Genomic DNA, 15,448 nt, shown 5'->3' with positions numbered 1-15,448 from the left:
TGTTGTAAAGTAGTTTTCTACACCAATAAATATGTAAACTATTGTTAAAACAAGATGTACATATGCATGTTATGTATAACGTAGATGGTTTATTTGTTTAAAATAAAACATTGGTTTAGTCTTGATGATGGGGAATATGAATATTCTGGGGGGGGGGGGGGGCATATTCTTTTTGTGTTGAAACCTAATTCAGTAGTAGAGATTCAGTTTTAATTTAAGAGAAATTTAATTTTACTTTTAAATAAGTGAATAATGACCTGCCATTATGGTTGCTACAGATTTACTTTGATTTTCAAAGGTCATAGTTAAAAAATGACTCTGTATATATTTGTATTTGTAGATATATAAAGTCTATGTTTTTGTGTATGATTTAGGGAAGAGGCAAATCCATTTTCCATCCAAACTTTGGAAGGCTGTAAAGTTAAAATTAAACATTTTCTATTGGTTGAAATGTTGGCCAGTCACAGGTGTATTATTCAAAGCTGATGTATTGCAGCTTTCTTGTAGTGTGTAAGCTATACCTTGGTGCTTTCATGTCTTATTAATGTAGATATATAGTTATTGAAATGAAAGTACATGTTTATGTATTTTACAAATCGTTATATACCTGTATATATATGTAGTTTTGTTAGGTTTGTTGTATTTATGCCTTATCCCTTTCACCTGTTGCTCTTCTAAGGCCTTGAGCCCTATTGTAATTGTCTTGTTGACTGTACTTGAATGTTTCATGAAATCATTTGACTCTTAACAGATGGTACATGTTGGATTAAAAACAGAAATTTTTTGTGCGTTAAAAGGTTGGCAACATTTCAATTTTATATCTGATTTGTTTGTTTTTTTTTTGGCACTGCAACAAGGCATAAGTATATTAGTTGTGTCAACAAAAATTTACAAGATTTTCTGTCTGTGTTCAGGCATGTGCTTGAAACTGAACAAGTTTGCAGATTTTGTGGCAAAAACATTCTTGTTCAGTTTAAAAATTAAGCTCTTAAATCTGGTGCCGATTCCACAAAGCCATTTCTGACTTAAGTCAAAATTTAAAACCTCTTCAAAATGCTTCATTTTTTATTCTGAAACATGGACACTTTTGTCTTAAAATAACATTGATCAGGATGATACTAGATTAATTTCTAAAGCTCAATAATAAGCTTTAAGATTGTATTTAAAATTTTGACTTAAGTCTGAAATGGCTTTGTGGAATTGTCCCCTAATCCTTGATATGTCACCTCTACTCCTTACAAATGAATGTATCTTTCATGCTGGTAGTGGTGATGTTAATTATGCATAAGTTTTGGTTGCATTGTCAATTTATTGTCTGAATTGTCCATTTAGACCCAGAAATTGTTGAATTTGTCAGATTCAAAAGTGAAATGTATATTTTTTTTATTGAACTTTAGTGATTAGTTTTGTAAGTTGCTGTAGATGAAGATGTGTCTATATTTTGTTCAGATTTTAGTTGCACTTTTCAGATATTCTTTGAGACTTTGTGTTTATGTATATCTCAATAAAACCAATCATCATGTGTGCCTAACTGCTGGTAACTGCTGGCAGATACTATTTTTTATGCCATGTGTAGACATGTATTTTGTCTATGTTTGTGCTATGTACCTTGTGAGACTTTCCTCACAAACAGTTTTCATCCCATTGTATTTACGCCAGTATTCATTTTCGCAAATGTTAAGCCATCGCTTGCCTATATAACCAACAATCCAGCATAATAAATTTACAATTTCGGTAGACTGCAAATATTTCATTTCAGTAGAAAGTAGATATTCTTATATTTTATTACTGTGAGTGCATGTGTGATTTTGTTGAGTGAAATTTTGTACCTTTGATAAGTACCGGTAATTTTGATTATTAGTGTGAAAATCTAACCCAGCATATGTTAGAAATGATGTGTTTTGTGATCATAAGAAAGAATGGTAAGGACTTAACCTTGATGATACATTTAATAAATAGATCTAAGCAAAACTGTAATTTCACAATTCTCTTTTATACATGGATGTATGTTTGTAACTGTTAATGTAGGTAACAGTTTATGAGTATGTTAGAGGCTGTGGTGCGAGTGATACATGTAGATTTACAGCAAATATATCGTACTATAAGCTGCATGGAATGATGTACCTGATAGCTTTTGATATTGAGAAAGTATCATAAAAGTGATACATATATGTCATCCCTGTTTTTGTCAATTTAACTGTTTGATGTCACAATACTGTTATACTAGTGTATTATATATATGCCATACATGTTGTCCCCACCCATCGTTGGGTGACCTGGGAAATAGAGTCCAACTGGTAGCACATGCATGTATATAGTACTTTGCTATTTTTTTTTTTTTTTGGACGCAATAAACATACAAAATGACTTTAAATGACCACTTAAAGAAGTGTTTAAGTTTCCGCAATGATATGCTCCTGTGTTGTATCTGTGAATGTTTTCTGCTGGTTGATGTAGTACCCCAGTTGATTGTTCTGCTGATATATATGTATAGATATACGGATGGATGGATCCCACATGCCTGATATCCCACATGCCAGATATCCCACCCGTTCCTTTTCATTCAATTTTTGGTGAAAGAAATAGGGATCATTTGCCCGGCTTAAAACAAGTCGCTTTAAGAGGTGTGCGCTTTTACTATTGGTATTTTCTGTAATATGTGACTGCTTCTGCATAGTTGAGCTTGTAAAGCAAAGAAATAGTTCACAAGCACAAAGATGTAGTACACAATCACAAAGAGGTAGTACACAAGCACAAAGATGTAGTACACAAGCACAAAAAGGTAGTTCACAAGCACAAAGAGGTAGTTTACAGGCATAGCAGCAGAGAATGATGAGCTTGTACACATCCGACTTGTTGCGGTGGAAAATTTTCTCTATTGTGATGCCATGATGATACAGAAGGATTGTACGTTTGTAGCTGTTGTGTAGGACATCCGGTTGAACTGTTCACAACAATATGATCATGATTGGTCATGCAAATGCATGCTCTTCATTCACAGTGCAGAAAGGTCTATTAGCACAGCAAGGAATGAAGATTGATGGGATCAGGTACGTCAGATCCCAGCCATGTTAAATGTTAGAACTACTGTCTCAAAGAGTGCAGTACTGTCTCGACGAAGACAGAATAGTCTTTTGTATTTTCAAATGTGTATGTAGTGCTTGATTAATTTCAAATAAATTAAAATTTTTAAGGAACTTTTCTGTAATCCATGAATATAGTGCTGCTTCCCACCCATCTGAATTCAAATGCTGCATTAAAAATTCACAATGCTCTATAAGTATAACAACTTTCCTTGACGTAGCCTACACCCACCTATCTGAATACCCAATGCAGGGTATGGTATGAGGCAGAGGCTGTTTGTGTGCAAGGCATTAAAAAGCCATGCACGCTTATGCAGAACAACTTCCGCTTCAAGCATGTTATAGGCATGATAATCTGAGATGAGGTATATCCGTCAGCAAATTGTCTAACTTAGTGTGCATGTACAGCAAAAGTGTGATCTAGTCTTAAAAATATGTCTATTATAGACATAAAATATTACCATTTCCATCCTCTGAAAATCCACAAAAAATGGCTAATTTCATTATGATTATTTTATAACTATATGTAGATAATGTAGTGTTAATTATAACAGTGAACATACATGTATAGTTCTTCTAAAATTAAGATGTGTATATTATGTATATATTACATATATATATTGGCTAAAATGAGCAGACTAGGTGTCTCAAAATTTAGAAGAAATTACTCCTACTTAAAAGCTGAGTTTCCAGGGACTGTCCTGACTACAGAATACCTGGATGGCCTAATGGAGCAAATACACTCCCACCTCCTGCCACCCCTCTTACCACTTTTATTATAGGGTATGCTGCTATCTCTGTTGTGTTAAGAATTTTCTGCTTCATAATCTTGGTTAGATCCTAAACATATACCATAATGCTGTGACAATTAATGTTAATAAGAAAATAGCTTAGTGATAATATGTAACCTCCTGACCTCAATCTGGCTGACTTCATTCAGCTGAATTGTCCATCTCACCCTTGACCAGTAAGCTTGCGTGCTTGAAGGATTCAGATAGGGTTGGTCCAGCAGAGATTGTAATGCAGGGGTTACCAAGGGAGTATACCGGTACTCATAATAATAAATTTGTGGGTGGGTTTTATACAAAACTGCTATCACTGGTCATGTCCAACAGAAAACAACAATGCCTGTATCTATGTATGTATGTATGTAAGCTGGGGGCTTAACATCGTTCTTAACAATTTTTCAGTTGTATGTCAATGAGTCATTAGGAGTATGGCATATACTGTGCCTTCTTGTGGCAGGGTGAGTCCATGCGGCCAAAGTACTGCAGCCACTGAAGTATCATGCCGAAGACACCAAACATGACACTCCACCCAGTGACGTTATACTGACACTGGGCCAACCAGTCTTGTTTCCTTGCTCTAACCTCTCAGTGCTGAACGCCAAGCAAGGCAGGAGCAAGTACCATTTATAAAGTCTTTGGTGTGACCTGACCTGGGTTTGATCCCGGATGTCCCGCCTTTGAGGCAGATGCCCAAACCTTTAGGCCACCAAAATAATCGTACAACAATGCTTGTGTAAACTGATCAAAGATATATACTTATTATGTATGAAGAATTTGTGTGAAGTCTGCCTGGTGAGCACTTTGCACTGTTTTCTGGCCATATTGTGAGATGGAAAATGTGACTTTCAGGAAAAAGACTTGGGATGAAGCTTCAGTCTTGACATGTAGTAATACTTTTGTGAGTTGATTTCATAGGAAAACTGCTTATCATGTCATTTGGTAATGTTATATCAAGTATATAATTTATTAAATGTGTTTTATCAATGTATATTTCTTGGTGCTGCATGATGCGATCTCTAAACACAATTGCCCCCAGATTGTTAGACAAATCAAAGCTGAAAGGAAAAAATCTGGAAAAGTAATGTATAAAAAAGAAAAGGAAAAAAAAATGAATACTTGTGTGAGATTTTCTTATGTGGATTTGGTTTGAGCTTCATTTTTGTTTGAAAATTTGGGGTCAGGATTTTGATTTAATGAATAAAAGCTACAAGTACATGTGTTTTGGATGAAATATTTGTAATTTTAATCGGTTACTTACATGTATTGATGAGGATCAAATGAATGTAGAATAGAACCTACATTACAATACATTGTAAATGGTTATTACTACATGTATGATATATATATGATGTGCTGTAATGGAATGTGGTACCGGTAATTGAAAAGCTGTCTTGTCTTTTGGCTAAATCAGATCCACAAGCATTCCATTGTTGATCTTGCTATGATTAATATGTACATGTACATCCATGTATTTTTGCAACATGAACTGTTCATTTTGAAGGTTTTTACTGTATGCATGTCCTAGTTGAATTTCATTGCTGTGTTGTATGTTTAATAAAACTGGCTCCCATTATTGTATGTTTGGCTTATTTCTTTATGCATTGTTTTCATAGACTTTCTGGTCTCCTCTGTGCCAGTTTAATTTAATTTGTATATTATAATGTAGGGTGGGTGGATTGAAAGCCGCTAGCCCACCTTCTGCAAGATATCTGACATATCACCTCACAGTTGGTCTTAAACCAGTGGAAGCTGGATTAAACCCGATACTTCCATGGAAACTTCTGGCAGAGGCCAATAATTCCGTTGGCTAAAGAAAGCCGTAGGGTTAAGGTGGGTTGATGCCGCGCATGTAAATGTTGACAGTGGATTAATGCTGCCCATAATTTATTGTAGGAATAACCAACTTAATTTTGAATGCAGACTTCTTGGGACCATATATCCAGTCCTATAGGCCAGTACTGATGCCCCCACCCCCCATTTCTGTAGGCCAGTACTGATGCCCCCAACCTCCATTCCTGTAGGATAGTACTGATGCCCCCCCCCCCCCCGCCACACCCCCACCCCCAATTCCTGTAGGATGGTATTCTGAGGAAGTCGCCATTCCTGTAGGATGGTGTTCTGATACAGTCCCCATTCCTGTAGGATACCCCATGGGATGGTGTACAGATTCAGCCATAATTTCTGTAGGACAATACCCTGTAGCATGGTGTACAGATTCAGCCATCACTTCTATAGGACAATACCCTGTAGGATGGTGTACAGATTCAGCCATCACTTCTATAGGACAATACCCTGTAGGATGGTGTACAGGTTCAGCTATCACTTCTATAGGACAATACCCTGTAGGATGGTGTACAGGTTCAACCATCGCTTCTATAGGACAATACCCTGTAGGATGGTGTACAGGTTCAGCCATCACTTCTATAGGACAATACCCTGTAGGATGGTGTACAGATTCAGCCATCACTTCTGTAGGACAATACCCTGTTGGATGGTGTAAAGATTCAGATTTCACTTCTGTAGGACAATACCCTGTAGGATGGTGTACAGGTTCAGCCATCACTTCTGTAGGACAATACCCTGTAGGATGGTGTACAGGTTCAGCCATCACTTCTATAGGACAATACCCTGTAGGATGGTGTACAGGTTCAACCATTGCTTCTATAGGACAATACCCTATAGGATGGTGTACAGGTTCAGCCATCACTTCTATAGGACAATACCCTGTAGGATGGTGTACAGATTCAGCCATCAATTCTATAGGACAATACCCTGTAGGATGGTGTACAGATTCAGCCATCACTTCTATAGGACAATACCCTGTAGGATGGTGTACAGGTTCAGTCATCACTTCTATAGAACAATACCCTGTAGGATGGTGTACAGATTCAGCCATCACTTCTGTAGGACAATACCCTGTAGGATGGTGTACAGATTCAGCCATCAATTCTATAGGACAATACCCTGTAGGATGGTGTACAGATTCAGCCATCACTTCTATAGGACAATACCCTATAGGATGGTGTACAGATTCAGCCATCACTTCTATAGGACAATACCCTGTAGGATGGTGTACAGATTCAGCCATCACTTCTGTAGGACAATACCCTGTTGGATGGTGTACAGATTCAGCCATCATTTCTATAGGACAATACCCTGTAGGATGGTGTACAGGTTCAGCCATCACTTCTATAGGACAATACCCTGTAGGATGGTGTACAGATTCAGCCATCACTTCTGTAGGACAATACCCTGTTGGATGGTGTAAGATTCAGCCATCACTTCTGTTGGACAATATCCTCTGGGATGGCGTACCAATGCTCTCCATTCCCATAGGAATGCTACCTATTCCTGTAGAATACTGTTCTGATGCAGTACCTATTCCAATGAGATGGTGTTCTGATAGTCTCTATTCCTATAGGATGGTGTACAGTTTCAGCCCCTACTCCCATAGGACGGTGTTTTGATGCTGCCCCCATTCCTGTAGGATGGTGAGCTGATGAAACACACGTATTTGAGAAGTTCACAAAAACTGCTGACTTACAGTAGACGGTCGACGGAAAAAATTGAGGAGACAAACGTTTGTGAACTTGAGAAGCTCCTTAAGAAAACAGGTGTCATTTATGCCTCTTGGAACACAGTGAGACAGATGATCATTAAATTGATGTCAAAAAAGGATGCCTAATATTTTTTCACATAAGAGGACTATTTTCACCTTTAAGAACAAAAGACATTGAACTCGAAAATCCCCGTCATGAACTTGCCTGAAGTCAGTAGTCTACACCAGGCTACCCATAAAACTGTCATGTGCAAATTTCTTGAGTATGGTGTTTAACAACAATGAAATAAATCGTATCATGATTTTACCTTGCTATAAATGCACAGGATGGGAAGTGGTCGTATTGGACAGACTCTCAATTTCGTTACATAAGATTGGTTCTTCCATCCTGAGCTTTTCAAGTATCTTTGTCGAATCCAAACTGGCAACATGGCTATACTTACATGTAGTTGTCACAAATTCATGAAAATAAATGTAGATTTGTAATTCTTATTCTCCTGGTCATTTACAATCCCTTAAATTACATTTACATTGCCCCTGTAACCACTCAAATGCGTTGCTGTTAAAATTCTGCACTCCAGGATTTTTCACACACATGTATACGACAGCAATCAGTTTTATCTGTGGAGGAAACCAGAGTGCCAGGGTCGATTAGCAAACATTAACAAGTTACTGATAAACTTTCATTTTTGATGTGGACTGACGCCAACTGCACTGGTGAAGACAGAATGTCACCAAAGAAGCCACAAAAGCAGAGGAATTTACCAATTCCCTGTCCAAGGCAAAGATTAAACCCGTAACTTAACTTAAACATGTTATTCAGAGAGCCAAATCCAGCTCCCTTACTTAAGTGGAAGAATGACAATTGTTCAACATAGGTTTCAAGTCATGGTTTCCTGGAACTGTGGAGGAGACCTGGAACAATCCACCCTTATCAACACTTGGTACAAGAGCTATCTTGGCTAAAACTTGTTTACTGCGGGAAACCAAACTGATCATTTCCAGCCATAAGCTGGTGTATCAGTCATGTAAGCTGATACTGCTTTAGAGCAAGATTTGCAAGTTATTGGATAGCCTTGTGTTCATGTGTTAGTCCTGTCATTTTGAATTAAATTCACATCGAGAAGATTTCATCAAGATTTCGCATTACATGAACTATATCCCCATTAGCCACAAATAAAGCCTAGTTCCATAACAGATGACAACTTACAGATCAAGTGAGGAATGGATAATATAACTTGGTTGGTTAGCCTCGTTTCAGTTTCACACTTCAGAAACTTTTGAAAATGGCAAACTAGTTTTTCAGTTTATTATGTACTTGTATCACATGAAATATTCAGCTGATTGACAAGACAGTTGAGGTATGATATCATCACTTTATTGAAAGATCTAATTTACACAGTTATATCCTCTCGACAGGAAATTCAAGATTGAAAAACAAAATACAGACAAAAGCATACAAAATACTGTATCACTACACATTGGAAATGCTGTCTGGAGAGGTAAACTTTTGATCTACATTTTCTGCACTTTCAAAGCTGGTTACTTAGCTGGAAGTTAAGTAAATGGTCATCAATAAAAATTACAAAATAAAATATCACTCTCAATAGCAATACCTGAATTGATTGCTGCTTACTGCTGCACTTAAAACCATCCGAGATAAACACAACTCTCAATCTCGCCAGGTAAGAGGCCACAAAGATAAGATGCAATAGTTCAAGATTTGACAATTTAAGATCAGTTCACTCCCCTGGTTCATGCCCTAGACTATAGATACTTGTTGTCATGCCACAAAAAGCCTTCAATAAACTTCAAAACAGAGAAAAAAAAAAGACACATGGAAAAAAAAAATTGACATAGGAAATGAAAAAAAAATCAAAAATCAATAAATAGCACGTAGCCTGATTTCATACTGGAATTTGAAACTGATCAAAATTAAGTACGAATTGGATATGATCAATACATTCAAGAGAACAAATACGGAGACGAGTTAAAGCAATAGTGGTAGGACGAATGTATGTATGCTGTCACCAACACCACTTAGACCAGCAGTAACCAAGCACAAGTATGATTGTCATTATGATGGACAGGCTACAACGTTGAACGACTTTGGCAATGAACGAGCCTGAATAACACTTAACACATACACCCGCGGCAGTCCGACTGACCCCTCCCCTTTGCCCCAACCCCCCACAGCACTAACCCCCATGGGGCTGGCATGTCAGTCAAGTAAGTTAAGAACTCTTGTGCTTTTAATATGATTGGAGTCACTCGGAGACAATGCATAGACTGCCAGAGGAATGCTTCCATTCCAACAATACATTTATAATAACAGAGATGCACAGGTATCAATAAAAACAATTTGTAAACTACATATCGAATAGTAGTTGTGGTAGTATGCCAATTAGACGCAACAATGAGTCATCTACGATTTGTTTTATCAGCAATGGGAATCTCAATATAATATATATTATCATTATCAAAGTGGGGGAGAACAAAATGCATTGCAAATCTCGTCTTTGTCAGCTGAGCACAGTTTCACAGGTGGTTGGTTCCTGATAAAGCTTAGATCCTTAATATAACCTGGCACCATCAGAATACAGTTCAAGTCTGGATTCCTACAGATCACGAAGAGGGTAGCTGCTCTTTGGATTAAAATTAATGATCACAAGGGACATGTCTGAGCCCATACAGACACTTCGCTGTTTTCTCTTTTTTTTCTGTTTTTTTAGAAGGCTTTGTGATTTTTTTTTTTTGCATTTTTTAAACAAGTTTTTATATTTTTTTTTTTTTCTGTTTTATGAATTTTTTTCCTTTTGAGTTTTATTTTCTTCATAGATCTTGTGAATATACAACCTTACACAGTAATACAATAAGAGCTCCCAGAATGGCCAAGTGCTGTCACAGTCCCTTTGTCATGGCAAGCTGATATAGGCACTGGGAATATAATATGGTCCACCTAAACTACATGGACAGAATAGTACTATTGCTGAGTTGTGGGAAGATGGCAAAACACTGGCAGGCCAGCTTTATACAACTGGACTGCACACCAAAAAAGTTTTGTTAACTTGTGATATATTTGTAACACCTTTGTGGTTGTGATAAACTCTGGTATAGCACTACCATTAAATAATTCCATATCATTATCATCCGTTTCTTACCAAAGAGGACCACAAGTACATACAATGGCGGGATATCACAGGAGAAGGGTCCAGGCTATATAGCCTACACTGGAACAAGTGTAACAAAACGTAAATTACACACCCTATCTTTGTCACAGAACGAGATTTCCCTCTTTTTGCACTATTATTTTATAGCAAATACAATATATATATAGATATATTATACTTTAGCAGTAATCAAATTCTTTGAGAATGTGCAAGTCATGACTGGCATAATAATGACAAAAAAATTGACTTCTATTTAAATCCTTCCATACAATTTTTTTTTTTTTAAATTTTTCCCTTTTCATAGTTTTTGTACATGTGTACTTGTGCAACTTTGGTGACTCAAATACAAGAGCCAGCACGGTAGGTAATAAAGACTTGGGTCAATGCCCACTCACCAGAGCCCTGACAAGATCATGAAGGAAATATTCTGAAAGACTTGAATACTTCAGAAGAAGTATGAAAAATAAAACTTTGTGCTGTACTTCTTTGAAGCAGTGAGCACCACATTTTGCATGCATCTTTTGGGCCCTGGTGAAGCGGAAGTCCTGACTATGGCTGCCCAAACTCTCAACAACACATTTAAGCATAATCATGTATCATTATAATCAATCATAGAAACATTTAAACAGTCTAATTCTAGAATAATTCTACAATACTGAGCCCCCATCACTATTTCAGCTAAACCCGCGTGCATTAGTTTTAACGAGATCACACCAAGGCAGGCCTTGGTTCATAGTTATATAGATTCCCCCCCAAGAAGATTGCCCAGTAAAGGGTTAGAGCTATGCTCTTCCAGGGCCAGGCTCCCTCCCCACAGGTTCCCACCCCCCCACATTGTGCTGTTTCCAGGGAAACCGGACGAGAAGGCGGCAGGCGGCGGTGGTGGACCAGAAGCAGCAGCAGCGTGGTTCCAGACGGTGGTCTCACTGCGGTTAGAATAGTGGCCAGCGGACCGGTAGTTGGGTTGAGAGGACTGTGACCATTGACTAGGGGTGGAGGAAGCATTGACTGCGCTGCTCTCCTGCATGAACCGTGTCACCTCTGCATCAGAGACAAACTCTGCCAGAATCGTCGTGTTCCCCAGAATGCATGTGTTCAGAGACTTCTGGGCCTTGCTCGCTTCCTCGCCCTTTGAGTACCGGACAAGAGCTTGTCCATGATTCAGGTAGAAGAACTGGAGGGGCCCATGCTGTTGACACAACGTCTTAAGAGTCGATCCATCGATCTGCAAGAATAACAAAGCACAGCACCACATGAGTCATTGAGCAATGGAACATTACACCACAACCAAACAAATGCCTGTTACCCTTCTAAACAAGCAATCCCTCCTAACTGGTTAAATGTTATAAGCTTATTTCAGTACGTTAATAGGAAATAAAGCTGTTAACATGCATAGAAAAGTGCATACCCAGAAAGAGATACAACCACCAGAAAGCTGTTTAACTGTACTGAGCTACATCAACCAGACAGAAAAAGAGAGGGAAAAAGAGAAACTGCATATAAACATAGAACTATTGATTTGGAGGTCTGTGGTGGACACTTTATTAGGGAGGGGGTTGAATACTGGGAAGAGACAGGGGAAGCAGTACAAAGGGGCTCTATGGGCAGTGTTATCACCAAGCCTCAAGTAGAGCAATGATTGTGGACAGCAAATCCCCTTGACTGAGAACTGCTGAGGGTGGTGATTGCGGTCTCACCCCCTCATGGGGCACTACACCGGTCTGGTTACCTGAGGAGTCAAGTTGCGCAGCATCAACCAAACGGACACACTGGGCGATCGGGAATCCCAGCTTGACGAGCTTCCAACTGCAAAGAACAATCGAAGAAATCCCTAGTTAAGGGCAAACACCTACACATTAGAGACCCCATCTCAAAGCGCCCATGATTAGTTGTAGACATCGGTTAGGACAGGCTTCCCCAAGTTACATACATCAGATCCCCTTTCCCCCACACATTTTACCCTGGGCCACAACACTCTACTCTCCACAAAATTGCTCTACTTGTCATTGTAAGAGGATTTATGTATAATGTGTTTTGTGTGTCAATGCCTGGTTAGTGCACAAGCAAGCCTCTAATGAAACCTTACAGCACCAAACTAAAAGATATAAGGACTAACATGCAGAATACCCTAGAAAACTCCTCCTACCTGGGGTGAAGGCCGAGCCTCCAGTGCTTCCGGCCCACGACTGCTGTCGCTGTACCCCTGAGCCCCAGCCTGACTTGGCCTGGTGACTGAGCCCGGGTGGGGGGCGTGAGGGGGCAGCGCTGCTCTTGGGTAATGGGACACCCCACAGCTCCGAGGTGAGGCTAGTGGGTGTGACCGCGTCGTTCCACAGCTTGCTAGAGGAGAGGTTCTGATTGGCCCCTGTGGCAGATCTTGGGTAGTCTTTGGACCATGTGGACGAAGGCTGAGAGGTAAGCTGAGAGGACATCTGCTGATCAGTGGCTGCATTTGGACTGGTCTTTGTCAGTGCAGCCAGGTTGCTCAAATACTCATCCTTAATTGTGTTCACGCTAAGAGATCGGGAAAAGCTGCCAGGTGTGATATGTGGATCATCTTCTACATTTTTGGTCATCCCCTGCCAAGGCTTTCCTGGAACAAATTCATGGATGATATTGTCGAGATTGAGCATGGAGGAGTTGGAGGTGGTTGTGGCTGGGTCAACAGCCTGAGATTCCTTGTCTAAGATCCCCTTTCCCTCAGGTTGGCCGGGCACCGAAGGCATAACACTCATCGTCGGCCAGTTGGGAGTGGTGGAGTTTGTTGATACGCTTGACCATGTGGAATCACCGCCTATGTTTAGGGACTCAAATTTACCCAAGTTGGGAGTGGAATGTGATTGATGCAGAGGTTTGGATCCCACTGCCTTGTTTAGGTTGAGGTCATCACCCACGCCGTCCACCTCTTTATCCGGGGTTTGTCGCTTCCACTGAGTCAGTCGAGACTGAGGCTGGGTGGGGACCCCTGTGGTGAGACCTATCTCCTGTTGGATAGGGATCATGGGGTCGGGTGTCTCGGAAACGCTAGGATGTTTGCTGAGAAGCTGCTGCTGGGCCTGGGCGATTTGTTGCTGTAGCTGCAGCATCTGCTGGCGTATCTTGGCTATGGCAAGTCCGACTTGTTCCAGTTGCTGTCTCTGTATGGCGGGGTTCATGCCGGCTTTGTTCTGCTGGATAACCTGTTGCTTGGTGACAAGCTGCTGCAGGAAGGTCTGCAGCTGGAGCAGCTGTTGCAGCATGAGGAGAATGGTTGGTGGTAAGTGTTGGTTGAGGAGCTGCTGACTGATGAGCCCAGCCTGGACGGCCATGCGCAATTGCTGGAGGATTTGTTGCTGGGCCATCTGTTGCTGGACTGTTTGGGCCTGGGGAGGGATCTGTCCCCGGATGGCTGGACCCTGAGTGGAATTCATTGTGTTCATAGGCTGAGGGGGAGGAGGGGTGGGTGTCAGCTGGCTGAGGATCTTCTGCTGTATGATTTTCTGTTGTAGCGAGTTAATACTGGGATTGCTGGCGTTGAGACTAGACGGGTTCAGACTAGGTCCCTGCTTCATAGGACTGGCAAACATCTGTTGATTTGGTATTTGAGCATTTGGAAATGGAGTATTTTGCATGGAAATTGTAGGCACATATGGATTGGCATCCAACTGAGTATCTGATATGTCATCATTAATAGGGTGGCCCATATCGGGCCGCAGTTTCCTGGGTTTGGCACCATCAACTGAGAACACGTCAATATCCTGATCCTTACGGTCAAACGTAGCACCACCTTTCAGATCAGCTGCAATCAGATCATAAGAAGTCATCAGTTATAAAGCATTCACTGAACGGCTTCAAATAAACTCTAACACTATTATAGACAGTGCAAAACGAAGAAACCGTGGCTAGAAGTTTCCTACACACTTTTCTAAGAGGACTGGGTTTAAATCATTGCCTATAACAGAGCCAACTAAGAAAATCTGTGCTAGTCACTTTATGAACTAGTGGTACATATGAGTGCAGAACGTGCCCTATTCTTTCTTGATTAAAGATCTATACATATGCACTAAACTAGTGAGATTGTGTTGTTTTTAAATATTTTAAAATAATGCAGCACTTAATATCTTGGTGAAAGCCAATTTGTTTTACAGATGAAATATTTTTGTGCTGAATTGGTGATGTCAAAGTTCACTTACCTAGAGCATTCTCAAAACTCATGTTATTGTTGATCAAGGCATGTTGAGCTTCATCTTTCTGTAAATAAAACAATTTTATTTCATATGTTTGACAAATCTTTACAGAACTATAATCATACTTTAACTTGTGGCTATGGAGTATGTCTTCACATGGACTAATTAGATTACTGAACTGTTTAAAATGAAATGGATTCAGATGGTTCAACAAATTTAAATTTCTGTGGACATGCAGACCTAAAGATCAATTACAACATTCAACAGATGATTTCAGCAATATCATTTAGTTACAGTAGATCTAATTTCTGTCAAGACAAAAGGCACAAAACGACCGCAGATAACTTGGTTTTAACTATAGCTCCAGTAAGTAACCACTTTCATCAACTGAATACTTCGTAGCTGCATTCAAACAGAAACTGAGCACTCTTATGATGTCAGTCATCATTTGTTTCAGTTTGCACACTCCAACTAAAACTTGACTAACCTTATAGCCCATGTCCATCAGCTGTTGCAGAAGTTTGATTCTCATTTGTGGGGGTTGGCCAGGGCCACGGGAAAAGTTGGCACCCTGAAAGTGCGAGAACATTTGATATTTAAAATCACATTACCGCATCACTGTTTTATCGAAAACATGCCCCTTGCCTAGTTAGTTATGAGCCGTGTCCTTTGGGTGGGCAAA

At 39.8% G+C, this 15,448-nt stretch overlaps 1 protein-coding gene across 4 annotated transcripts in view; it reads right to left on the bottom strand.

The window, feature by feature from the left end:
* Positions 1 to 8,792: 8,792 nt before the first annotated feature.
* LOC135462040 (trinucleotide repeat-containing gene 6C protein-like) overlaps positions 8,793 to 15,448 on the bottom strand; it is a 54,216-nt gene continuing 47,560 nt past the window's right edge. For 3 of the 4 annotated variants that reach the window (XM_064739375.1, XM_064739376.1, XM_064739377.1), the window contains 5 exons: positions 15,254 to 15,337; positions 14,773 to 14,830; positions 12,747 to 14,378; positions 12,330 to 12,406; positions 8,793 to 11,825 (listed from right to left, as the gene is read on the bottom strand). In XM_064739375.1, the coding sequence (XP_064595445.1) occupies positions 11,337 to 11,825; positions 12,330 to 12,406; positions 12,747 to 14,378; positions 14,773 to 14,830; positions 15,254 to 15,337 (2,340 nt within the window). In that variant the 3' untranslated portion in view covers positions 8,793 to 11,336. The remainder of the gene's footprint in view (positions 11,826 to 12,329; positions 12,407 to 12,746; positions 14,379 to 14,772; positions 14,831 to 15,253; positions 15,338 to 15,448) is intronic. The other variant, XM_064739378.1, reaches the window with a different exon arrangement.

This window comes from Liolophura sinensis, chromosome 1 (genome assembly GCF_032854445.1).
Source record: "Liolophura sinensis isolate JHLJ2023 chromosome 1, CUHK_Ljap_v2, whole genome shotgun sequence".
In the NCBI taxonomy this organism is placed as follows: Eukaryota; Metazoa; Mollusca; class Polyplacophora; order Chitonida; family Chitonidae; genus Liolophura; species Liolophura sinensis.
Note: the sequence above shows the minus strand (reverse complement) of the source record. Positions and strands in the feature narration are given on the sequence as shown.